The sequence below is a fragment of the Elephas maximus genome, chromosome 19 (genome assembly GCF_024166365.1).
Source record: "Elephas maximus indicus isolate mEleMax1 chromosome 19, mEleMax1 primary haplotype, whole genome shotgun sequence".
NCBI classification, from domain to species: Eukaryota; Metazoa; Chordata; class Mammalia; order Proboscidea; family Elephantidae; genus Elephas; species Elephas maximus.
In genome coordinates, this window is record NC_064837.1 from 18343148 (window position 1) to 18370057 (window position 26910).

The following is a 26910-nucleotide window of genomic DNA, read 5'->3' on the forward strand; positions in this document are numbered from 1 at the left end:
AAAAGTTCATTATCTGTTAAATGGTTAAGTCCTGGATGTTTTGGTGGTGCTGCTGCTGGGTTGGTGAGGATGGGCATCCCTGACTCACAGATTGCTCACTTTTTAGAAGGGAGTGTCCAGGGGTGACAAACAGTCCCACTGACCAAGAGTGATTTTTTTCACCCAAAATATGGACTCTTTATTGATTTAGTAAACCCAGGTACAAAGAGAGTTGAACTCTGAAGTCAAAAGTTGTGGATAAGGAAGATCATTATACAGAGTCATTTCACTAATAATTCTGAATTCTTCTCCTTTTCATGCTGAAGGAGTCATGAGGGAAGACAATCAGTCCTCTACCCTGAATTTCATTCTCCTGGGAATTACCAGTCAGCAGCAGCAGGAATGTGTTGTCTTCATTCTCTTCCTGTTTATTTATCCCATCACACTGCTTGGAAATTTGCTCATCATCTTGGCCATTCTTTCTGACGTTCATCTTCACAACCCCATGTACTTTTTCCTTGCCAACCTCTCCTTTGTTGACATCCTTTTCTCATCTGTAACCATCCCTAAGATGCTGGCAAACCACCTTTTGGGCAGCAAAGCCATCTCCTTTGGAGGAGCTTAACACAGATGTATTTCATGATTGCCTTGGCTAACACGGATAGCTATATCTTGGCTGCGATGGCATATGATCGTGCTGTAGCTATCAGCCGACCTCTCCATTATACAACAATTATGAGCCCAAAGTTTTGCACCCTGCTTGTTGTTGGGTCTTGGGTGATTGCAAATGCCAATGCCCTCCCCCACGCTCTGCTCACAGCTAGTCTGTCCTTCTGTGGGAACCAGGAAGTGGCCAACTTCTACTGTGACATTACACCTTTGCTCAAATTGTCCTATTCAGATACCCACCTGAATGTAAAATGATGTACCTAGGAGTTGGTGTTTTCTGTGTGCCATTAATATGCATTATTACCTCCTATATTCGGGTCTTTTCTGTTGTCCTATGTGTTCCATCCAGTAAGGGCATACTCAAAGCCTTCTCTACCTGTGGCTCCCACCTCACAGTTGTTTCTTTGTATTATGGGACAGTCGTGGGAATGTATTTCCGTCCTCTGACCCATTACAGCCTAAAGGATGCAGTGATAACTGTAATGTACACAGCAGTGACCCCAATGTTAAATCCTTTCATCTACAGTCTGAGAAACCGGGACACGAAGGCTGCCTTAGGGAAACTCTTCAGCAAGAGAATTTCCTCATAACCAGTATAAGATTCTACATTGAGGAGGGCAGTCACCATTAGGCATGCACATAAGAGTCCAGCCCCAATGTCATCCCCGTTCAAGAAGCCATCGTTGATCTTTCCAGCCAGAAAATTCCTCTTCTCAGCAATCTTATCACAATATCATGAGGCATCTCATTGAAATTATCACTTTATATGCATTATTGCTCCTTTTGGCAGAATGGCAGGTCAAGATTGTTAAGTTCATATCCCAGTTATGCTACTGACTAGCAGAGTAAAGTTGAGAAAGTCAGAGCTTTGGCTGCAACATCTACATATGTGCCTGTCACAGGTTTGAGAGAATCACATAAGCTCATGCTTTGAAGGATATAAATCATTACTGAAATGTCAATTCTTACTGCACTATTATGTTTAATCACCTCTACTATGCTTACATGCCTCTGAGGGCACGAGTTGACTTAACACAACATCAGTCATATAAAAATACATCCAATAATTATTGGTGGAAAGAAAGATGAATGAATGAAATTACCAGTCTCTGAAATTTAATCTGATAGTGATCAGACATAATCAGAATGGGATGTCCCTGGATGGTGCAAATGGTCAGTACACGCAGCTGCTAACCAAATGGTTGGCAGTTCAAGTCCACCCAGAGGTGCCTCAGAAGGAAGGCCTAGTGATCTACTTCCAAAAAAATCAACCATCGAAAACCATTTGGAACACAGTTCTACTCTGATAGAGATAGGATTGCTGTAAGTCAAAATCAACTCAAAGGTTTTATTGTTTTTAAATCAAACTGGAGGTTATTTATCTGTCTGTTAAAATCTTCAAAGGAACAGACCCTGGGAGATATTTTTGTTCTTGCTGCATAGTTGATTAAACTACGCTGTCTCTAAAGATCATAAGATTCTACCTAACAAATTATTAGAATGACATTCATCAATAGATTTATTGCATGTTAAAGCAATAAAGACATGACATGTTCTGAGTTAATTAATTATAATGGGAAATAAAACTGATTTGGCAGAAAATTGGGGTGCCGAATAACAAAGGAAAAACAAAGATATGTATTGAAAACGATGTGACCATATTTCTCCAGCATGGCCTGGGGGAGATAGGGCTTTGATTTTGGGTGACCAGCCCTGACCATGTAGTAATACTCCCCAAAACAGAGCCAGTTACCTAGGAGGTCACTAAATACCCATAAAGGAATCCCACTATCTATGATTTGATTCTATTGTGAGAAAACTATTAAACTCTTTCAAAATATTAATAATATATAAGTGATTGTCCATAAACCTCATCTTTCCAAACATAACAATGTTTTGAAGAAGTGAATTGAGTGTATCTTAGAGCAATGTACAAGTCGGTTTATTATCTACTATTTTTTTTTACTATTTTTAGTCACCAGTAAAAGTACAAAATTTTTATTTTCTATAGCTAATTCACATTGCCATGAACTTTTCCATGGTGTTGAAGATGATCGTATTCACCTTTCAATGCTTTCTGGCACCCTAAAACACCAAGTTGAGAACTATTAAAATTATCTCCTTTTTAACCAAAAGAAATTTGATTAAAAGTGAATATGAATCTGTGTGAATGAGTGACAAAATGATGCAGTGAATGAAAGTATTCATTTAGGGAATTGTCAAGGTTAACAAAAAAAAAAAAACAGTTATGTAAACCTATTTATTGTCTGTCTTCCCTCCTTAGAAAGTGAAGGTCTGAGGTCTGTTCACTGCTGTGCCCCCAGACCTTGGAACAGTACTAGCACATAGTAGTTACTCAATAAATCTGTCTTAAAAGAATCCTTTGATCTTATGTCTGAATAATAAATCCATCACGACTCACTTTGCTGGGTGAACTCAAGGAGGCCAAATGTTATGAGATATTTCCCATAGTGAAATACTAAGTGCCAAAGAGGATAGCATAAAAGGAGAACTAAGGAAATACAAATACTCAGGAAAACTCCATTCCATTTAACTGCTGTATCAAACTTACATTATTCCTCCTTACCTTGTAGCCTACAATAAACATAAAAATCTATGTATTTTTTTAACTTTTATTGAGCTTTAAGTGAACGTTTACAAATCAAGTCAGACTGTCACATATAAGTTTATATGCACCTTACTCCTTACTCCCACTTGCTCTCCCCCTAATGAGTCAGCCCTTCCAGTCTCTCCTTTCGTGACAATTTTGCCAGCTTCCAACTCTCTCTATCCTCCCATCCCCCCTCCAGACAGGCGATGCCAACACAGTCTCAAGTGTCCACCTGATATAAATAGCTCACTCTTCATCAGCATCTCTCTCCTATCTACTGTCCAGTCCCATTCATGTCTGATGAGTTGTCTTCAGGAATGGTTCCTGTCCTGGGCCAAGAGAAGGTTTGGGGACCGTGACTGCCGGGATTCCTCTAGTCTCAGTCAGACCATTAAGTATGGTCTTTTTGTGAGAATTTGGGGTCTGCATCCCACTGATCTCCTGCTCCCTCAGGGGTTCTCTATTGTGCTCCCTGTCAGGGCAGTCATCACTTGTGCCCGGGCACCAACTAGTTCTTCTGGTCTCAGGATGATGTAGGTCTCTGGTTCATGTGGCCCTTTCTGTCTCTTGGGCTCTTAGTTATCGTGTGACCTTGGTGTTCTTCATTCTCCTTTGATCCAGGTGGGTTGAGACCAATTGATGCATCTTAGACGGCCGTTTGGTAGCATTTAAGACCCCAGACGCCACATTTCAAAGTGGGATGCAGAATGTTTTCATAATAGAATTATTTTGCCAATTGCTTAGAAGTCCCCTTAAACCATGGTCCCCAAACCCCCGCCCTTGCTCTGCTGACCTTTGAAGCATTCAGTTTATCCCAGAAAATTCTTTGCTTTTGGTCCAGTCCAGTTGAGCGGACCTTCCATGTATTGAGTATTGTCCTTCCCTTCGCCTAAAGCAGTTCTTATCTACTAATTAATCAGTAAAAAACCCTCTCCCCCCTCCCCCCTCCTCCCCTCGTAACCACAAAACTATGTGTTCTTCTCAGTTTACACTATTTCTCAAGATCTTATAATAGTGGTCTTATACAATATTTGTCCTTTTGCCTCTAATTTCGCTCAGCATAATGCCTTCCAGGTTCCTCCATGTTATGAAATGTTTCAGAGATTCGTCACTGTTCTTTATCGATGCGTAGTATTCCATTGTGTGAATATACCACAATTTATTTAACCATTCATCCATTGATGGACACCTTGGTTGCTCCCAGCTTTTTGCTATTGTAAACAGTGCTGCAATAAACATGGGTGTGCATATATCTGTTTGTGTGAAGGCTCTTATTTCTCTGGGGTATATTCCGAGGAGTGGGATTTCTGGGTTGTATGGTAGTTCTATTTCTAACTGTTTAAGATAACGCCAGATAGATTTCCAAAGTGGTTGTACCATTTTACATTCCCACCAGCAGTGTATAAGAGTTCCAATCTCTCCGCAGCCTCTCCAACATTTATTATTTTGTGTTTTTTGGATTAATACCAGCCTTGTTGGAGTGAGATGGAATCTCGTCGTAGTTTTAATTTGCATTTCTCTAATGGGTAATGATCGAAAGCAGTTTCTCATGTATCTGTTGGCTGCCTGAATATCTTCTTTAGTGAAATGTGTGTTCATATCCGTTGCCCACTTCTTGATTGGGTTGTTTGTCTTTTTGTGGTTGAGTTTTGACAGAATAATATAGATTTTAGAGATCAGGTGCTGGTTGGAGATGTCATAGCTGAAAATTCTTTCCCAGTCTGTAGGTGGTCTTTTTACTCTTTTGGTGAAGTCTTTAGATGAGCATAGGTGTTTGATTTTTAGGAGCTCCCAGTTTTCGGGTTTCTCTTCATCATTTTTGGTAATGTTTTGTATTCTGTTTATGCCTTGTATTAGGGCTCCTAACGTTGTCCCTATTTTTTCTCCCATGATCTTTATCGTTTTAGTCTTTATGTTTAGGTCTTTGATCCACTTGGAGTTAGTTTTTGTGCATGGTGTGAGGTATGGGTCCTGTTTCATTTTTTTGCAAATGGATATCCAGTTATGCCAGCACCATTTGTTAAAAAGACTATCTTTTCCCCAATTAACTGACACTGGTCCTTTGTCAAATATCAGCTGCTCATACATGGATGGATTTATATCTGGGTTCTCAATTCTGTTCCATTGGTCTATGTGCCTGTTGTTGTACCAGTACCAGGCTGTTTTGACTACTGTGGCTGTATAATAGGTTCTGAAATCAGGTAGAGTGAGGCCTCCCACTTTCTTCTTCTTTTTCAGTAATGCTTTGCTTATCCGAGGCTTCTTTCCCTTCCATATGAAGTTGGTGATTTGTTTCTCTATCACATTAAAAAATGACATTGGAATTTGGATCGGAAGTGCATTGTATGTATAGGTGGCTTTTGGTAGAATAGACATTTTTACTATGTTAAGTCTTTCTATCCATGAGCAAGGTATGTTTTTCCACTTAAGTATGTCCTTTTTAATTTCTTGTAGTAGAGCTTTGTAGTTTTCTTTGTATAGGTCTTTTACATCTTTGGTAAGATTTATTCCTAAATATTTTATCTTCCTGGGGGCTACTGTGAATGGTATTGATTTGGTTATTTCCTCTTCGGTGTTCTTTTTGTTGATGTAGAGGAATCCAAGTGATTTTTGTATGTTTATCTTATAACCTGAGACTCTGCCAAACTCTTCTCTTAGTTTCAGTAGTTTTCTGGAGGATTCCTTAGGGTTTTCTGTGTATAAGATCATGTCATCTGCAAATAGAGATAATTTTACTTCCTCCTTGCCAATCCGGATGCCCTTTATTTCTTTGTCTAGACTAATTGCTCTGGCTAGGACTTCGAGCACAATGTTGAATAAGAGTGGTGATAAAAGGCATCCTTGTCTGGTTCCCGTTCTCAAGGGAAATGCTTTCAGGTTCTCTCCATTTAGAGTGATGTTGGCTGTTGGCTTTGCATAGATGCCTTTTATTATGTTGAGGAATTTTCCTTCAATTTCTATTTTGGTGAGAGTTTTTATCATAAATGGGTGTTGGACTTTTTCAAATGCCTTTTCTGCATCAATTGATAAGATCATGTGGTTTTTGTCTTTTGTTTTATTTATGTGGTGGATTACATTAATGGTTTTTCTAATATTAAACCAGCCTTGCATACCTGGTATAAATCCCACTTGATCGTGGTGAATTATTTTTTTGATATGTTGTTGAATTCTATTGGCTAGAATTTTGTTGAGGATTTTTGCATCTATGTTCATGAGGGATATAGGTCTGTAATTTTCTTTTTTTTGTGATGTCTTTACCTTGTCTTGGTATCAAGGAGATGGTGGCTTCATAGAATGAGTTAGGTAGTATTCCGTCATTTCCTATGCTTTGAAATACCTTTAGTAGTAGTGGTGTTAACTCTTCTCTGAAAGTTTGGCAGAACTCTGCAGTATAGCCATCCGGGCCAGGGCTTTTTTTTGTTGGGAGTTTTTTGATTACCGTTTCAATCTCTTTTTTTGTTATGGGTCTATTTAGTTTTTCTACTTCTGATTGTGTTAGTTTAGGTAGGTAGTGTTTTTCGAGGAATTCATCCATTTCTTCTAGGTTTGCAAATTTGTTAGAGTACAATTTTTCATAATAATCTGATATGATTCGTTTAATTTCAGTTGGGTCTGTTGTGATGTGGCCCATCTCGTTTCTTATTTGGGTTATTTGTTTCCTTTCCTGTATTTCTTTAATCAGTCTGGCCAATGATTTATCAATTTTGTTAATTTTTTCAAAGAACCAGCTTTTGGCTTTGTTAATTCTTTCAATTGTTTTTCTGTTCTCTAATTCATTTAGTTCAGCTCTAATTTTTATTATTTGTTTTCTTCCGGTGGCAGATGGATTCTTTTGTTGCTCTCTTTCTATTTGTTCAAGTTGTAGGGACAGTTCTCTGATTTTGGCTCTTTCTTCTTTTTGTATGTGTGCATTTATCGATATAAATTGACCTCTGAGCACTCCTTTTGCTGTGTCCCAGAGGTTTTGATAGGAAGTATTTTCATTCTCGTTGCATTCTATGAATTTCCTTACTCCCTCCTTAATGTCTTCTATAACCCAGTCTTTTTTCAGGAGGGTATTGTTCAGTTTCCAAGTATTTGATTTCTTTTCCCTAATTTTTCTGTTATTGATTTCCACTTTTATGGCCTTGTGGTCTGAGAAGATGCTTTGTAATATTTCGATGTTTTGGATTCTGCAAAGGTTTGTTTTATGACCTAATGCGTGGTCTATTCTAGAGAATGTTCCATGTGCGCTAGAAAAAAAAAGTATACTTTGCAGCAGTTGGGTGGAGAGTTCTGTATAAGTCAATGAGGTCAAGTTGGTTGATTGTTGTAATTAGGTCTTCTGTGTCTCTATTGAGCTTCTTACTGGATGTCCTGTCCTTCTCCGAAAGTGGTGTGTTGAAGTCTCCTACTATAATTGTGGAGGTGTCTATCTCACTTTTCAGTTCTGTTAAAATTTGATTTATGTATCTTGCAGCTCTGTCATTGGGTGCATAAATATTTAATATGTTTTTTTTTTTTTTTTATCTTCCTGGTCAATTGTCCCTTTTATCATTATGTAGTGTCCTTCTTTATCCTTTGTGGTGGATTTAAGTTTAAAGTCTATTTTGTCAGAAATTAATATTGCTACTCCTCTTCTTTTTTGCTTATTGTTTGCTTGATATATTTTTTTTCCATCCTCTGAGTTTTAGTTTGTTTGTGTCTCTAAGTCTAAGGTGTGTCTCTTGTAGGCAGCATATAGACGGATCATGTTTCTTCATCCAGTCTGAGACTCTCTGTCTCTTTATTAGTGCATTTAGTCCATTTACATTCAGTGTAATTATAGATAAGTAAGTGTTTAGTATTGTCATTTTGCTGCCTTTTTATGTGTGTTGTTGACAATTTCATTTTTCCACTTACTTTTTTGTGCTGAGACATTTTTCTTTGTAAATTGTGTGATCCTCATTTTCTTAATATTTGACTTTATGTTTGCTGAGTTGTTACGTTTTTCCTGGTTTTTATTTTGAGTTATGGAGTTGTTGTACCTCTTTGTGGTTACCTTAATATTTACCCCTATTTTTCTAAGTAAAAACCTAACTTGTGTTGTCCTATATCGCCTTGTGTCCCTCTCCATATGGCAGTTCTATGCCACCTGTATTTAGTCCCTCTTTTTGATTATTGTGATCTTTTACATATTGACTTCAAAGACTCCCTGTTTTGAGCATTTTTTTTTAATTAATCTTAATTTGTTTTTATGATTTCCCTATTTGAGTTGATATCAGGATGTACTGTTCCGTGATCTTGTGTTGTGCTGGTATCTGATATTATTGGTTTTCTGACCAATTTCCTTTAGTATTTCTTGTAGCTTTGGTTTGGTTTTTGCAAATTCTCTAAGCTTGTGTTTATCTGTAAATATCTTAATTTCACCTTCATATTTCAGAGAGAGTTTTGCTGGATATATGATCCTTGGCTGGCAGTTTTCCTCCTTCAGTGCTCTGTATATGTCATCCCATTGCCTTCTTGCCTGCATGGTTTCTGCTGAGTAGTCTGAACTTATTCTTATTGATTCTCCCTTGTAGGAGACCTTTCTTTTCTCCCTGGCTGCTTTTAAAATTTTCTCTTTATCTTTGGTTTTGGCAAGTTTGATGATAATATGTCTTGGTGTTTTTCTTTTTGGATCAATCTTAAATGGGGTTCGATGAGCATCTGGGATAGATATCCTTTCGTCTTTCATGATGTCAGGGAAGTTTTCGGCCAGCAGATCTTCATCTATTCTCTCTGTGTTTTCTGTTCTCCCTCCCTGTTCTGGGACTCCAATCACTCGCAAGTTATCCTTCTTGATAGAGTCCCACATGATTCTTAGGGTTTCTTAATTTTTTTTTAATTCTTTTATCTGATTTTTTTTCAGCTATGTTGGTGTTCATTCCCTGGTCCTCCAGATGTCCAGTCTGCATTCTAATTGCTCGAGTCTGCTCCTCTGACTTCCTATTGCGTTGTCTAATTCTGTAATTTTATTGTTAATCTTTTGGATTTCTACATTCTGTCTCTCTATGGATTCTTGGAACTTATTAATTTTTGCACTATGTTCTTGAATAATCTTTCTGAGTTCTTCAACTGTTTTATCAGTGTGTTCCTTGGCTTTTTTTGCAGTTTGCCTTATTTCATTTCTGAGGTCATCCCTGATGTCTTGAAGCATTCTGTAAATTAGTTTTTTATATTCTGTATCTGATAATTAAAGGATTGTATCTTTATTTGGGAAAGATTTTGATTCTTTTGTTTGGGGGGTTGTAGAACCTGCCATGTTCTGCTTCTTTATGTGGTTTGATATCGACTGCTGTCTCTGAGCCATCACTAAGATATTGTAGTGATTTATTCTATCTTTGCTAACTGAGTCTTATCTTGTTTTGTTTTCTTTCATTATATGTGGATGGGCTATTAGACTGTGCTGTCTTGATTGTTGTAGCCCTTCACTTACTTATGACCTATTACCAGCTGGTTTGGGCTTTTACCAGATATATATGCCTGAGTCCATTCACTATTCTTGAGTAGAATCTGATTTTGGGTCATCAAGTTTGTGCTGCACCCTAACACCTATCCACCTTGAGAAGTAGTGGAGATAGTTGTGTGCACCAGATTCTAGTAGCAGCTGGGGTTCACATTGCGGGGGGGGGCAGGATGCTGACACGCTTCCCCCAAGTGTCAGTGAGGTAGGTGTGTCTCTATTCCTAAAGCACCTTGGTGGGAGGGCTCTGCAGCTGTGCCTTAGGCCCCCAATGCAAGTACCTCTACAGATTGGTAGGTGTCACCCTCCTTAGACCCCTAAGGCAAGAGGCTAGGTGGTCTGGGGGGAGCTTCAGCCCTCCATTCCCTGTTGTGGGTCAGTTAGGGCTCTGTTGAATATGCAGAGATATCAGACCTGCGAGACTTGTTTTTCCAGTAAATCCGCTAAAAAAAATGCAGTCAGATCCCTATCAGAAATGCCTTTGCGTTATAATAGCCACCTTGTTCCCTGTAGGGTTGAAAGCTGGAGACTGTGGATCACATATGCTTGGCTGGAGCTGGTTCTGTGTTTTTAGTCCAATTAGGGAAGGATTTTTGGTCCCTGGGTTTTTTGTGGTGGCTTCTCTCAGGCCAGAAGAATGGGTTAGGAAAAGATAAAAAAAAAAGGGGGGGGGAAGAAAAGCCGCGGAGCCATTCTCCCTCTGGCTCAGGAAATTCCAATGTTAATGAAGCTGCCTGGGAAGGGGAGGGGAGGGTTCAGAAAAACGGGAGAGAGTAAACTAAGGGAGAGAGTAGCACCCTGGAATATAGACAAAGTTACTTATCTTGCTTGGGATGACTATTTTATCTGAGATTCCCGAGGGGTGTGTTGCCTATGTGCGCTGGCTGTGTAGAGATTGCCCCCGAGGGTCTGGCCCACAGAAGCCGTGGTCAGTTCCTCTGCTGCTAATCCAAAGCCCAGTGTCAAGGTTCCCCAGCTGGGACGCTGCACTCCCGGCTCCAAAATCAGTTGCTGCCTCCCGGGGACTTCTCCTCCCGCCAGCTGCGTTGCCACGCCACACCCACAGACTGGCTGGGCCCCCTCCTGGGGTCAGTTCAGGGCGGTAGGTCTGCGCCCTGTGTTTCCGCCATGACAGGATGCTGTGCTCATCTCCCCTGTGCCCAGTCCAAAGCCCGGCGCCAAGGTTCCCTGGCTAGGACGCTGCACTCCTGGCTCCAAAATCAGTTGCTGCCTCCCGGGGACTTCTCCTCCCACCAGCTGCGTCACTGCGCCACCCGCGCAGACGGGCTGGGCCCCCTCCCGGGGTCAGTTCAGGGGGGTAGGCCTGTGCCCTTTGTTTGCCCTGTCACAGGAGGTTGTGTTCACCTCCCCTGCCCCCAGTCCTAAGCCCGGCGCCAAGGTTACCTGACTGGGACACTGGCTCCAGGCTCCGAAAACAGTTGCTACTTCCCCGTAGTTGTTCGTTCTCCGTCTCTGTCACTCAGGTCAACTCTTTAAATCTGTGTTTGTTGTTCAGGGTTTGTAGATTGTCGTGTATGTGATCGATTCACTTGTTTTTCCGAGTCTTTGTTGCAAGAGGGATCCGAGGTAGCATCTATCTAGTCAGCCATCTTGGCCCCCCCTCCTCTATGTATATTTTTGTAACCTCAATTTAAAATAAAAACCATTGCACCTGTATGCCAAGTCAATTATTGTTGGCCTCAGCCATCTCCCTTTCATTTTGCCAAACATACTGTCCTGAAGCAATTTTTTAAACTGTAATTTAATTTACTTCACATACTTCAGAAATTTGGTTCTTACTAAAGTCCTAAATTCCCAGGATCGACTAAGTCAGGAAAAGATTTTATGGCTGGTATGTTAAAAAAAAAAAAAAATTTTATGTCAATTAAGGTCCAGTCAGAAAACAAAAAATCACACCCAGTGTTTTTAAACAAATTTTTATTATAGGAAATTGCAAACACAGGTGTATCCTGAAAGAGACTGAAAGAAAAAAAAGACAGATACTGAAATACCCCAGAGATTATTAACTGCAAGAAGTTATTTCCACTAGATCTGTGGGAAGAAAAATGAAAAAGTGGTGTTACCAGGAGCTAGGAGATCAGAGGAAGAAGCATCACCACTCTGATGCTCAGGTCTCTGAGGGGAGCTGCAGAACATCAGACAGTTGGTCTTCACCTGGTGAGGTGACCGAAATTCTCAATCCTGAGGGGTCTGAGTTCTCAATAGGACTGCCTTTTTTTGGTTGCTGTAGTTTCTATTAACCTTTGCTATTGCACATGGCAAAATCACCCCAGAGAATCTCCTGGGTTCCAGGCACAGTCCTCGTACAGACACATACAAAAATTTGGTTGAATCTTAGCAATATGCCATTAAATTGAAAAAAAAAAGTAAATTCCAAGGTTGTTATTGGTATCCTTTTTATAAGACTATAAAAAACTAAAAAGTAAGCTTTGGGGAATATACATAGGTGCAATAAACAACAACAAAAAAAAAAAACAAAACTATTGAAGGGAAAGATAATATGCAATAAAGGAGAGGTCAACACAGCTGACTAAACCAAAAGCAAAGAAGTTCCTGAATAAGCTGAACGCTTCAAAGGCCAGCATAGCAGGGGCAGGGGTATGAGGACCATGGTTTCAGGGGACATCTAAGTCAACAGGCATAATAAAATCTATTAAGAAAACATTCTGCATCTCACTTTGAAGAGTGGCATCTGGGGTCTTAAAAGCTAGCAAGCTGCCATCTAAGATGTATCAATTGGTCTCAACCTCCCTGGAGCAAGGAAGAATGAAGAACACCAAAGATACAAGGTAATTATGAGCCTAAGAGACAGAAAGTACCATATAAACCAGAGACTACTTCAGCCTGAGACCAGAAGAATTAGGTGGTGCCTGGCTGCAACCGATGACTGCCTTGAAAGGGAACACAACAGAGAATCCCTGAGGGAGCAAGACAGCAGTGGGATGCAGACCCCAAATTCTCATAAAAAGACTAGACTTAATAGTCAGGCTGGGACTAGAAGGACCCCAGAGGCCATGGCTCCCAGGCCTTCTGTTACCCCAAGACAGGAACCATTCTCAAAGCCAGTTCTTCAGACAAGGATTGGACTGGAATATGGGATGGAGAATGATACTGGTGAGGAATGAGTTTCTTGGATCAAGTAGACAAATGAGACTATGTTGGCACCCCTGTCTGGAGGGGAGATGAGAGGGCAGAGGGGGCCAGAACCTACCCGCATGGCACAAGGAGAGAGAGTGGAGGGAAGAACTGTGCTATCTCATTAGAAGGAGAGCAATTAGGAGTGTATAGCAAAGGGTATGTAAATTTTTGTATGAGAGACTGACATGATTTGTAAACTTTCACTTAAAGCACAATAAAAATTAATTTAAAAAAATTGGACTAGAATAAGGGCAGGAGAGATTGAGAGAACTGGACAAATTCAAAAAACAAGGGCACGCAAGAACACATAAAATAGAGTACATAAAACTAAACAGCTAGTATAGTGCACACCTTATCTCCATAGGCAAAATGTCTAATTAATTATAAATGCATGGTAAAAGAATAGGCTACCTTACCAAACAGGAAGCTCACTAGGCAGGGGTATCACAAGAGAATATCTTCTCCAGGCCGAAAAATGTTCTTGAGCCTTGCTATTCAAAGTGTGCTTCAATGCTGAGCAGCATCTGGTCACCCTGGAACTTGTTAGAAATGCAAAATCTCAGGTTCCTCCCCAAACTCATTACCCTTGAGTCGATTCTGACTCTCAGAGACCCAACTGGACAGAGCATAACTGCCCCATAAGATTTCCAAGGAGCAGCTGTTGGATTCGAACTGCTGACCTTTTAGTTAACAGCCAAGCTCTTAACCACTGCTGAATTAGAATCTGCATTTTAACAAGACCCCCAGGTGATTAGTATGCACATTACAGTCAGAAGCACTATTCTAAGTGACAACTGCATCTACCTCCAATTCACTGTCACCTGTGATAAAACATTAAAAAACAAAAATAAAAGATAGTTTCCATATCCTTGGTGAAGCAGTAAGAATTATTACTTTATTAACTCTTAATCCTTAAATCTACTACCTGTCTGTCTGTCTGTCATACTGTGGTGGTTTGCATGTTGCTGTGTTGCTGGAAGCTATGCCACCAGTATTTCAAATACCTGCAGGGTCACCCATGGTGGACAGATTTCAATAGAGCCTACAGACTAAGACAATCTGAGAAGAAAGATCTGGCAATCTACTCCCAAAAATTAGCAAATGAGAACCTTACAGTTCAAAACAAAATATTGTCTGACTCGCTTTGGGAACATCATCAGGAGAGCTCAATCGCTGGAGAAGGACATGGTGTTTGGTGAAGTAGAGGGCCAGCAAGGGCAAGCGAGACCCTCAGTGAGACAGACTGGCACAATAGCTGCAAAGATGGACTTGAACTTGCTGGTGATGATGAGGATGATGCAGGACTGGGCAGTGATTCCTTCTGTTAAATGTGGGGTCACCATGAGTTGGAGTCAACTCAACAGCAGTTATAGATCTATCTATTGATCTATCTATCGATCTATCTATCGATTTATCTATCTATCTATCATCCATCCATCCATCCACCCTCCCACCCACCCACCCATCCATCCATCCATCCGACCATCCATCCATCCATCCATCCATCCATCCATCCATCCATCCATCCATCCATCCATCCATCCATCCATCCATCCATCCATCCACCTATCTACCTACCTACCTATCTATCTGTCTATCTATCTAAACCTTAATTGTACATCCTTTTAATAAGTGCAGTTAATATGAAGTTCACATAAAGCCTTTCTTATCCATGCTGAAGTGCAATGGCTGTCCTAAGAAAAAGTGCTGTGTGATTGTTCTGAGTTGAGAACTAAATCAGCCACTTTTTCCTGGAACACAATTTTATTTAAAAGAACAACTGACTGACCAACCATGATTATTCAGACTTAAGTATTTGCAGGCATATCTTGAAAATGAAGGAAGTGAGCCTGTCATTCCAAGGAAGACAAGCAGTGGTTGTTGCCAATGATCATCTTCAAACTTCCAAGCAAATATTAGAATTTTTAAAAACTTGTACCTGCTACCGTCAGCTTGACAGCTTCCCAATATTTACAGACTGGTCTGGTGAGGGCACTAATGATTTTAACAAGTATTATATAGAGAAATGTGTGAGCATTTGGAAGATCTGAATAACTCAGTGAAACGCTATTTTCCAAATGTCCAATGCTTGCTATAAAATCACAAAAAGTGCAAGACAGACCAGTGGATTTTAATGCAAAAGAAGATGAAAAGTTCATTGACGTGGTATCAGATGCCACATTGCCCCTATCCTTTAAGAAATAATGACTTGGAAAATTTTAGCATAGTATTGAAGAAAAGTATCCACAATCATTTGAAAAATCTTCTCCCTTTCCCAACTATATATCTAGATAAGGTCAGAGTTTCTTCTTTTTCTTAAGTCAGACCAAAATATCACAACAGGCTGAATTCAGAAACAAGTATGAGAATCCAGTTGCTTTTTATTAAGTCAGACATTAAAAAGATTTGACACTAAATACACAATAGGTAAGTGGTAACTTTGGTGAATTGTAAGACAGTACCCAGTACTGGGGAAGCCAGCACAACTTGTACAAGGCAAGGTCATGGAAGCTCCATAGACACATCCAAACTCCCTGAGAAACCGAATTATTGGGCTGGGGGCTGTAGGGACCATGGTCTCTGGGAACATCTAGCTCAACTGGCATGACATAGTTTATAAAGAAAATGTTCTACATTCTACTTTGGTGAGTAGCGACTGGGGTCTTAAAAGCCTGTAAACAGACATCTAACATACTGCACTGGTCTCATTCCTTCAGGAGCAACAGAGAATAAGGAAAACTAAAGACTCAAGGGAAAGGTTAGTCCAAAGGACTAATGGACCACCACTACCACGGCCTCCTCCAGTCTGAGTCCAGTACAACTAGATGGTTTCCAGCTACAACCACCAACTGCTCTGACGGAGGTCACAATAGAGGGTCCCAAACAGAGCCAGAGAAAAATGTAGAACAAAATTCTAACTCACAAAAAAAGACCAGACTTACTTGTCTGGAGAAACTAGAGACTGAAGAAACTCCTAGAGCATGGCCCTCGGACACCTTTTCAGCTCAGTAATGAAGTCACTCCTGAGATTCACACTTCAGCCAAAGATTAAAAAGGCCGGTAAAACAAAACAAGACTTAAGGGACACACCAGCCCAGGAGCAAGGTCTAGAAGGCAGGAGGGTACAAGAAAGCTGGTAATAGGGAACCCAAGTTCGAGAAAGGAGAGTGTTAACATGTTGTAGAGTTGTTAACTGATGTCATAAAATAATATGTGTACTAACTGTTTAATGAGAAGCTAGTTTGTTCTGTATACCTTCATCTAAGGTACAATAATTAAAAAAAAAAAAAGATTTGAAAAATGTAAAACAATGCTGCTCTTCACACTAAAATATTTTTGTTTTGGAAAACAGTTACTTTTCATAAAAACATGCTATTTTTACAACAGAGAATGGATTTATTATTGTATTTTTAGATGATGCGTAAATAAGTAGTTCCAATTTTTTTCAGTGTTAATTTCTAATACTGTGAGTATTGATAAGTATAACCTATACAAACAAAAATTTTGGGGGTTCTGAATTATTTTTAAGAATGTAAAGTGGTCACGAGACCAAAAATTTTGAGAACCACTACCCTATAAACTAATCTGTGATGCATCTGCCAACTAGATTATTTACTCCTTGAGGATAGTAACTCTCTCTTTCATCTTTGTGTCACCACAGCCTATTAAAACTCTTACTCTTAGGCAGCAGCTTTAATCTCAGTTTAGTTCTTTTATGCTTCCACGGAGTCTGTCCCATGTGTGAGCGGTTCAGTGGTCAGCCAGGTGAGGAAACTAGGGCTCAGAGAACTTAAACTTGCTCAGCTGGAATTCAAGCCCACTGTATCTGACTCCAGAACTATCAATCTGTTGTGACCATACCATGCCTCTCAAAACTTTAGGACTCAACACGTACACCAATGTTCGTCGCAGTAATATTCACAATAGCCAAAAGGTGGGAACAATCTAAATGCCCATTAATGGAAGAATGCATAAACAAAATGTGATACATATATACAATGGAATACCACTCAACATAAAGAGAAATGAAGTCCTGATACATGATACAACAGAGATGAATCTGGAATACATGATGCTAAGTGAAATTAATCAATCACAAAAGAACAAATATTGTATGATCTAACTTATAGTTTGTCGTACCGTGGGGGCTTGTGTGTTGCTGTGATGCTGGAAGCTATGCTACCGGTATTCAGATAGCAGCAAGGTCACCCATGGAGGACAGGTTTCAGCTGAGCTTCCAGACTAAGACAGACTAGGAAGAAGGACTTGGCAGTCTACTTCTGAAAAGAATTACCCAGAGAAAACCTTATGAATAGCAGCAGAACATTGCCTGATATGGTGCCGGGAGATGAGCCCCACAGGTTGGAAGGCACTCCAAAGACGACTGGGGAAGAGCTGCCTCCTCAAAGTAGAGTTGACCTCAATGACCTGGATGGAGTAAAGCTTTCGGACCTTCATTTGCTGGTGTGGCACAACTCAAAATGAGAAGAAACAGCTGCAAACATCCATTAATAATCAGAACCTGGAATGTATGCAGTATGAATCTAGGCAAATTGGAAATAGTCAAAAATGAAATGGAATGCATAAACATTGATATCCTAGGCATTGGTGAGCTGAAATGGACTGGTGGTATTGGCCATTTTGAATTGGACAATCATATAGTCTACTACGCTGGGAATGACAACTTGAAGAGGAATGGTGTTGAATTCGTCATCAAAAAGAACATTTCAAGATCTATCCTGAAGTACAACGCTGTCAGTTATAGGATAATATCCATACGCCTACACGGAACACCTGTTAATGCTATTATTGAAACTCACACACCAGACACTAAGGCCAAAGATGAAGAAATTGAAAACTTTAACCACCTTCTGCAGTCTGAAATTGATCGAACATGCCATCAGGATGCATTGATAATTACTGGTGATTGGAATGCAAAAGTTGGAAACAAAGAAGAAGGATCGGTAGTTGGAAAATATGGTCTTGGTGATAGAAACGATGCCGGAGATTGCATGATTGACTTTTGCAAGACTAATGACTTCTCCATTGCAAATACCTGTTTTCAACAACATAAATAGTGACTACACATATGGACTTTGCCAGATGGAATACACAGGAATGAAATTGACTACATCTATGGAAAGATACAATGGAAAAGCTCAATATCATCAGACAGAACAAGGCCAGGGGCTGACTGTGGAACAGACCAGCAATTGCTCATATGCAAGTTCAAACTGAAATTGAAGAAAATTAGAGCAAGTCCACAAGAGCCAAAATACAACCTTGAGTATATCCCACCTGAATTTAAAGACCATTTCAAGAATAGAATTGATGCATTGAACACTAATAACCAAAGACCAGACCACTTGTGGAATGACATCAAGGATATCATACATGAAGAAAGCAAGAGGTCATTGAAAAGACAGGAAAGAAAGAAAAGACCAAGATGGATGCCAGAGGAGATTCTGACACTTGTTTTCAAACATCAAGCAGCCAAAGCAAAAGAAGGAAAGATGAAGTGAAAGAACTGAAGAGAAGATTTCAAAGGGCAGATCAAGAAGACAAAGTATTGTAATGACATATGCAAAGAGCAGGAGATAGGAAACCAAAATGGAAGAACACGCTAGGCATTTCTCAAGCTGAAAGAACTGAAGAAAAAATTCAAGCCTCAAGTTGCAATAGTGAAGGATCCTATGGGGAAAATATTAAATGACACAGGAAGTATCAAAGGAAGATGGAAGGAATACACAGAGTCATTATACCAAAAACAATTAGCTGATGTTCAACCATTTCAAGAGGTGGCATACGATCAGGAACTGATGGTACTGAAAGAAGAAGTACAGGCTGCACTGAAGACTTTGACAAAAAATAAGGTTACAGGAATTGATGGAATATCAATTGACATGTTTGAACAAACAAATGCAGCTCTAGAAGTGCTCACTCATCTATGCCAAGAAATTTGGAAGACAGCTACCTGGCTAACCGACTGGAAGGCATCCATATTTATGCCTATTCCCAAGAAAGGTGATCCAACCGAATGTGGAAATTATTGAACAATATCATTAATATCACATGCAAGCAAAATTTTTCTGAAGATCATTCAAAAGTGGCTGCAGCAGTATAAAAACAGGTAACTGTCAGAAATTCAAGCCAGTTTCAGAAGGCAACGTGGAACCATGGGTATCATTGGTGCTGTCAGATGATGAAAGCAGAGAATACCAGGATATTTACCTGTGTTTTATTGAGTATGCAAATGCATTCAACTGTGCGGATCGTAACAAATTATGGATAAAATTGTGAAGAATGGGAATTCCAGAACATTTAATTGTGCTCATGAGGAAACTGTACATAGATCAAGAGACAGTTGTTCAGACAGAACAAGGGGATACGGAGTGGTTTAAAGTCAGGAAAGGTGTGCATCAAGGTTGTATCCTTTCACCATACCTATTCTATCTGTATACTGAGCAAATAATCTGAGAAGCTGGACTATATGAAGAAGAAGGGGACATCAGGATTGAAGGAAGACTCATTAAGAACCTGCGTTATGCAGATGATGACACAACCTTGCTTGCTGAAAGTGAAGAGGACTTGAAGCACTTACTAATGAAGATCAAAGACCACAGCCTTCAGTATGGATTACACCTCAATGTAAAGAAAACAAAAATCCTCACAACTGGAACAATAAGCCCCATCATGGTAAGTGGAGAAAAGATTGAAGTTGTCAAGGATTTCACTCTACTTGGATCCATAATTAACAGCCATGGAAGCAGCAGTCAAGAAATCAAAAGACGCGTTGCATTGGGTAAATCTGCTGCAAAGGACCTCTTTAAAGTGTTGTAAAGCAAAGATGTCACTCTGAAGACTAAGGTGCGCCTGACCCAAGCCATGGTATTTTCAGTCTCCTCATTTTTTTTTCATATGCATGTGAAAGCTGGACAATGAATAAGGAAGGCCAAAGAAGAATTGATGCCTTTGAATTGTGGTCTTGGCGAGAAATATTCAATATACCATGGACTGCCAAAAGAACGAACAAACCTGTCTTGGAAGAAGTCCAACCAGAATGTTCCTTAGAAGCAAGGATGGTAAGACTGTGTCTCACATACTTTGGACATGTTGTCTGGAAGGATCAGCCCCTGGAAAAGGATATCATGCTTGGCAAAGTAGAGGGTCAGCAAAAAAAGAGGGAGACCCTCAAGGAGATGGATTGACACAGTGGCTGTAACAATGGGCTCAAGCATAACAAGGATTGCAAGATGGCACAGGACCAGGCAGAGTTTCTTTCTGTGGTACGTAGGGTTGCTGTGAGTCAGAACCGACTCAACGGCACCTAACAACAACAAACTTAAATGAAATAACAAGAATAGGCAAACGTATGCAGAACAAAGTTTATTAGCGATTACAGGAGGTGGGGGGAAAGGGGAAGTCATTGTTTAGGAGGCACTGAGTTTCTGTTTATGGTGATGGGAAATTCGGCAATGACTATGGGTGATGGTTGAACAACATGATTACTGTAATTGATATCACTAAACTATACACCTGAAAATGTTGAATTGGCCAATATTGCGTTATATATATTTTTACAACAATAAAAAAAAGAAAAACTTTAAGACTGAGAAAGTTAAAGATGGTCTTTAGGGGTGTTCATCCGGTCAAACTGGGGAGCCCTGAGTTGGATTGGGGCTCCCTTGATGTCCTATCTCTCCAGAATCGAAGATGGAGGAAGCGGTATAGGAAGAGGAACGCAGCAGAGATCATCTTTCCAGCCTAACAGCGCAGCACTCTTCTCCGCTTATGTTCATTCAGCTGTGCCAGTTGCTATTTCACTGTAGTCGATGAACAAGGAGCATCGAATATCACAGGTGCCGAGCGTTACATGTCTGGCAGAGACTCTGGCTGTCACATGCTTCCACTTTCTTCTTAAAAGGACTGGGTCACTCTTTTCCTTTTGCCCATCCATGACAGAAAAAAATTAAGCTGGATTTTCTTAACATGCAGTTATACAGGGGTTTCTTTGTTCAGTCAAGTGGAATAAGATACTTAAACCAGTAACTTCCTGATTTAAGGGTGTGTCATACTAGCACTTCTAGAACACACAAGAAATTGGACACTGTTCCAGAGAGATTCCAAGAATAATCCATATTTCCGGGTCATTCATAGTCTTGTTTCTATATTCTCTGTGTACCCTGATTACATGATTAGGAGAAGGGAGGCTAGTAGGAGGTCAGTTCTACAGGAGAAAGAAGAGACTCCGTTTGGCTCAATGTTATTTCACCTCCCTCCTGCCCCAAGGACATGTTATCCAACGTCTGCAAGGATGGAATTCAGGCTGCTGGCATCTACATGATATGGAATGTCCAGAGGAGGTAAAGACAGCACTGACATAGCCTTAACCTGGCCTGGGATTATCATCTCTAGAAGAAGAGGAGACATAGAGTCCTCTCTAAGCCAACAGTGGTTCAACCCTTCTGGCATTTTTCATGATGCTGAAAGCCTCTCTCTGCACTTCCTTGAAAGCTCTAAAACTCAAGGCTAAATGAAGCAACCCAAACTCCCTTAGCTGCTCTGCTGGTGTGTGGAATGGCAGAATCCTGCTAGGACCACAGAAATGTCATGGTCAAGTCCCTAATGCCTTAGCTTCTCTTGGACCAACTCATAGCAGGGACACAGCACTGAATTCTCAGACCTCTTGGGGTTTGGTACCTCACAGAATTAATTATCTTCAATTTAACAGACCTTGAGATTGGTCCAACCCACAGCTAAGAACAGCAGGACTCTAATTTCAGGGGTACTGATGAAATTACGAGAACACATTTCTCATGGGCTTTGATAAGGCAGACATTAGCATCAAGTTCTGGAAAAGTAGAAAAGGGAGGCTACGTGATTGTTATTAGGCCTCATCTGGTCTTCCTGTGAATGCAGCTTCCAGGGATAATGTATACTGGCATGATCCGGGTCCTGATCTGGAGCCCTTGTTCCTTCATTCTAAGAGTGGACAAAAATAAATGGTTTCTCTAATACTGTGAGACAAAAGAGAAATTGGACAAGATGCAGTGATGGCAATAATCGTCATGCAACACATCCAACGCATGAAGCAATTGCCTTTTTGGTACCTTTAACAGAAGCTCTCGTCACCTCCTTGTCATCCACAGTGGGAGAGATGTATATGAAACAGAGGTCAGCCAGTAGCAGCCTCAGCGAATGGCAAGAACATCCAGGTAGAGACTAGGAGAGGGAGATAACCAGCTCCTTTTCAATTCTTTTTCTCCCCTTTCCCCTTCTACCCATTCCAGCCTATGGTCAGGTAGGAGCCACCTCTCACACAGCCTTTCTGCAAACAGTCCTACAACAACAATAATGATGCTGTGTTACTTCAGCAGCCAAAAGGGGCACAGCCCCAGGTCCTTAAGATCTTACAGACAATGAGAGCCTTTGTGATATAAGGAGTCAACAGTGGTTTCTCTCCAGGTAATTCCATGATGATTCTTTTCACCAAACTCCCACACTGTACAGAAAACACACATGCACTCACACACCTACACACATACACAAACACATGAGCATACCCACTCAGGCCCCATACAGAATTAAGGCTTTAATAGAATATAGCATCAACCATACAAGTTTCTTTGCTATTTACGGACTCTCCATAAAACAGAGGCTGCATTATATTGCATTGTCCTCCATTATACACATTCTATGAGCTCATGATTGATTGCTGGGATAAGGTTTCCTTAATCAATTTATTTTTTAATAAGTATTACATTCAATTCACATAGGTAAAACTGCAATATGTCCTAAAGGTACACATGAAAACTCTCTCACCCACTCTTACCCCTCTGCCACCCAATTCCTACACCTCTAACAAATAATCACTGTTATTGGTTTCCTGCCTATTCTTTCAGAGATTTTTTAATGAACATATTAACCAGTATAAATGCATGTTATTTTGGGGTATGGGACAAAATGTGTTTCTATTTGGGACAGACAATGGGGATATGTGTTTGAGACGTGACCAGACCTCTTCAGTCCCAACCACCACCTTATTCCCTCTGTTTTTTAGCTTTAACTTTCACTTATTTCCCCTATGGGTGCTTCTCCCCCATCAGTGGGGAATATGGTTTCTCTAAACTCAGTTTCCCTTTTTAAACCTGAACCTAAGTTCCAAGGGCAACCAAGTTGTGTTCACCAAAAATTTTAATCAGCCAACCACAGGAAGTTTATATCTCCTAAAACAGCACTCAAGTTGTTTTCCTTTTTTAAGTTGTAGGCTTTGTATTTCATAACAAGCCTGGAAAAATACCCATTGATTCCATGTGAGAAGGAAGTGTTTTGTATTTAAAGGTTTTTATATTTGGGTGAAGTCCTGGGTATTCTTTGGGCAGGAGATGGCCTAAAAATTGGGACTAAAGTATGGTAAAAGGTGAAAGAAGGGAAGAAGTAAAGTCCCTGGTGAGGACAGAGCAAAACTTCTATAGAGTTTCCAAGGAGCACCTGGTGGATTCAAACTACTGACCTTTTGGTTAGAAGCCATTGTACTTAACCACTACACCACCAGGGTTTCCAAGAGGGAAGGTAGAAGGGGAATTAGGGCTGAGGCTCCTGATTCTGCTGAGTCAGAGCTCAGCAGGAGATAAACTCAAGGAGGATGCAAATAGGGCTGATAGTCTCCCAGAATATGCTTAACTTCAGGGGGAAAATAAGCATCAGGGAAAACTGATTCTGTGGATTACTTCTGTGGCCCCGGGGGTGTAGTGGTTAAAGCAATCAACTGCTGGCTGAAAGGTCAGTGGTTTGAAACCTCCAGTGGTGGCTCCACGGGGAAGATGTGGCAGTCTGCTTCTGCAGAGATTTACAGCCTTGGAAACCCCATGCGGTCACTATAAGTCAGAATCAACTGGATGGTAGTAGGTTTGGTTCTTTTGTTTTTTGTGATTCCTGTGGCCAGGAATGACGAGAATTACATTAACTCACAGCAACATGTGACCTGACTCACAAAAAGGTTCATGCCATTCCCTTTGCCTGATACCACCTCTGTCCAATTTTGTTTTCCATTTGTTGAGGTTTATTTATTCATATACCAGGTACTCACTGAGCACATGTTGCACCAGGCTCAGTGCCAACGCCAGATTTCAAAGGAGAATGAGATAGGTGTCTTCTCTGCCTAATCTCCATGATGCTGTCAGTAGAATGGAGGACACGGACAAGAAAACAGGCAGTTAAAATGCAGATGACTTCTGCTGTGGTGAGGGGGGTAGTGGGGGTACAGAAGTATGAGGAGGAGCACGAACATGAGTTTGTTGTGAAGGATGGATCAGGGAAGTCTTTCTAGAACTAACATCTGAGATTCGATGTTTGGCAAAGACTAATGAATGGGAGAGGGAAGACCATCCAGGCACGAAAATAACATGGGCCAAAGCCCAGAAGTAAGTTATCGAAAGTGGTTTAATATAACTGGAGAAGAGAGGTCCTTGAGGGATGGGGGAAGATGGGCCTGTCTGTAATAAGTGCCAGTGACAACCCAGGACCACCAGGCCATGTTAAGAAGCTTAGAGCTTTTCCTGAGAGTAATGGGGAGCTCTTGAAGGATTTCTCTGTGGAAAGACCAAATCAGATTTGATATATAAAAAGCTCATTCTTACTATGATAAGGGACTCAGAAGACAGGTGGGCACAAATAGAGGAAGGAAGAACAATTACCTAAATCCAAGTTAGAAATCATGGTCCCCTGATCTATAGTAGAATCCCTGGTGGTGTAGTGGTTAAGTGCTATGGCTGCTAACCAACAGATCGGCAGTTCAAATCCACCAGGCACTCCTTGGAAACTCTATGGGGCAGTTCTACTCTGTCCTATAGAGTCGCAATGAGTCGGAATCGACTCAACGGCAGTGGGTTTTTTTTTTTTGGATTTATGGTAGTGGCAACTAGGATAGAGAAAAGTGGGTAACTTTGAGCTGTATTGAGAAAGCAAAATTGCCAAAATTTGGTAATTATTTGAATGTGAGAGGGCAGGAAGAAAAAGAGACCAGTGATGATGTTCAGATCTCTGGCCAGATCAACTGTGTAAATGGTAGTGATAATTTCAGTGTTAACATCCTTTTCACCAATTCCAAAACCCCTTTTCCAGTGGCCATGGTTTTTGAAGTATTGGAAAAATATGTGAAAGACTGAGTTAACCTATGAAATCTTAGGTTTATTAATTCAAGATTTCCATGCAAACAGCATAATAGCTAGGCCAACAAGTACCGCAAGATATATGTATTGGATTAAAGCTTACATAATAAGGTGAAAAGCCTCTTCTCCCACTGAAAACAAATCTTTGATTTCCCATGCCACCAAGCACAGACACACGCAAACATTCACGTGAGCTGTATGAAATTGCCGTTTCTGTAGGTTCCAGTCCAATACTGAAAATTTCATGTGATTCATCCTAATGCTAGAAGATCAAGATTGGACTTTTGCATAATTTTCAGAGTTCACAATCCAAGGGTTAGCAACCTTAGACAATTGACCCAACTTTCTGCTTCCAAGGATGGGAAAGGGAAACTGGTCCAGTGTCTCAGCATTTTTTCTCCTGGGGTTCTCCAAGCAGAAGGAGCAGCAGGAAGTCCTCTTTGGGCTGTTCCTGTCCATGTATCTGGTTACTGTGGCAAGCAATCTCCTAATCATTCTGGCTATCATCTCTGATGCTCACCTCCACACCCCAATGTACTTCTTCCTGGCCAACCTCTCCCTTGCTGATGCGTGCTTTGTGTCTACCACAGTCCTCAAGATGCTGGCAAACATATGGACCCAGAGTCAAGTCATCTCGTATGCAGAGTGTCTATCTCAACTATATCTTTTCATGTTATTTGTGATGCTGGAGGTGTTCCTTTTGGCTGTCATGGCTTACGACCGCTATGTGGCCATATGCCACCCACTCCATTACATCATGGTCATGAGCCCTGGGCTCTGTGTCCTTCTAGTCATTGCATCTTGGATCATGAATGCCCTCCACTCCCTGCTACACACACTCCTGATGAACAGCCTGTCCTTCTGTGCAGACCACGAGATCCCACACTTCTTCTGCGACATCAACCCTCTCCTGAGTTTGTCCTGCACAGACTCCTTTATCAATGAGTTGGTGATCTTCACCCTAGGGGGACTGGCAGGCCTAGGTTATATGCTTTGCCTGATTATCTCTTATGCATATATTTTCTCAACCATCCTGAAGATCCCCTCAGCTCAGGGAAAGCAGAAAGCCTTTTCTACCTGCAGTTCTCATCTCTCTGTAGTCTGTCTTTTCTTTGGGTCTTCCTGTTGTGTTTATTTCAGTCCTCCCTCCACCCGCTCAGCACAGAAGGCCACAGCTGCATCAGTGATGTACACCGTGGTTACCCCAATGCTGAATCTCTTTATCTATAGTTTAAGGAACCAAGACATCAAGTCTTCCCTGAGAAAGCTCATTTGGGTTAGGTAAATACATTCTTTTTAAAATTCCCTGGGTGGCAAAAACGGTTAATCACTTGACTATGAACTGAAAGGTTGGCAGTTTGAACCCACCCAGAGGCACCTCAGAAGACAGGGCTGGTGATCTGCTTCCAAAAAGTCACAGCCATAAAAAACCCTGTGGAGCACAGTTCTGTTATGCAATACATGGGGTCTCCATGTCTGAATCAACCTCATGGCAACTGGTTTGCTAGGATTTAGTGGTAGAGATTTGACAACCAACATGGGACTCTCCACCCATTTGCATTCACCATACTAAGCAGAAATAGGAGAGGGAGAGAAATAGAAGACTTCACTTCCAGTATTTGTGATCTCAACTTGAAATCTTCAGGCCTAAGCTATAGGACTCAATCAGAGCAAACCCATCATCAGGTAATGTAATTAGCTTAAATTCTTACAATTATAATGTTCTAAAATCATAGTCATCCAGACTTATAATATGATAAAGGATGTGCTTGAATACTTTTGAACAACATAAGACAGTTCATGATCAAAATAAGGGAGTGTATGGCTGGGGTGTTGTATGTGGCCAAGAATAAAATCAA

The 26910-nt window shown here is 40.7% G+C and overlaps 1 protein-coding gene and 1 pseudogene across 1 annotated transcript; both read left to right on the top strand.

Annotated features, from left to right (window-relative positions):
- The first annotated feature begins 310 nt into the window (after positions 1-310).
- LOC126062990 (olfactory receptor 1A1-like) lies at positions 311-1238 on the top strand (annotated as a pseudogene).
- Positions 1239-25508: 24270 nt separating this feature from the next.
- LOC126062995 (olfactory receptor 1G1-like) lies at positions 25509-26336 on the top strand. The gene has a single exon (XM_049861074.1). It carries the CDS (start codon positions 25509-25511, stop codon positions 26334-26336), a length of 828 nt encoding a protein of 275 aa, XP_049717031.1.
- Positions 26337-26910: the final 574 nt, after the last annotated feature.

What these genes read in the sequence shown, in the direction of transcription:
- LOC126062995 (XM_049861074.1), top strand. Translation starts at nt 25,509, where the DNA reads ATGTATCTGGTTACTGTGGCAAGCAATCTCCTAATCATTCTGGCTATC.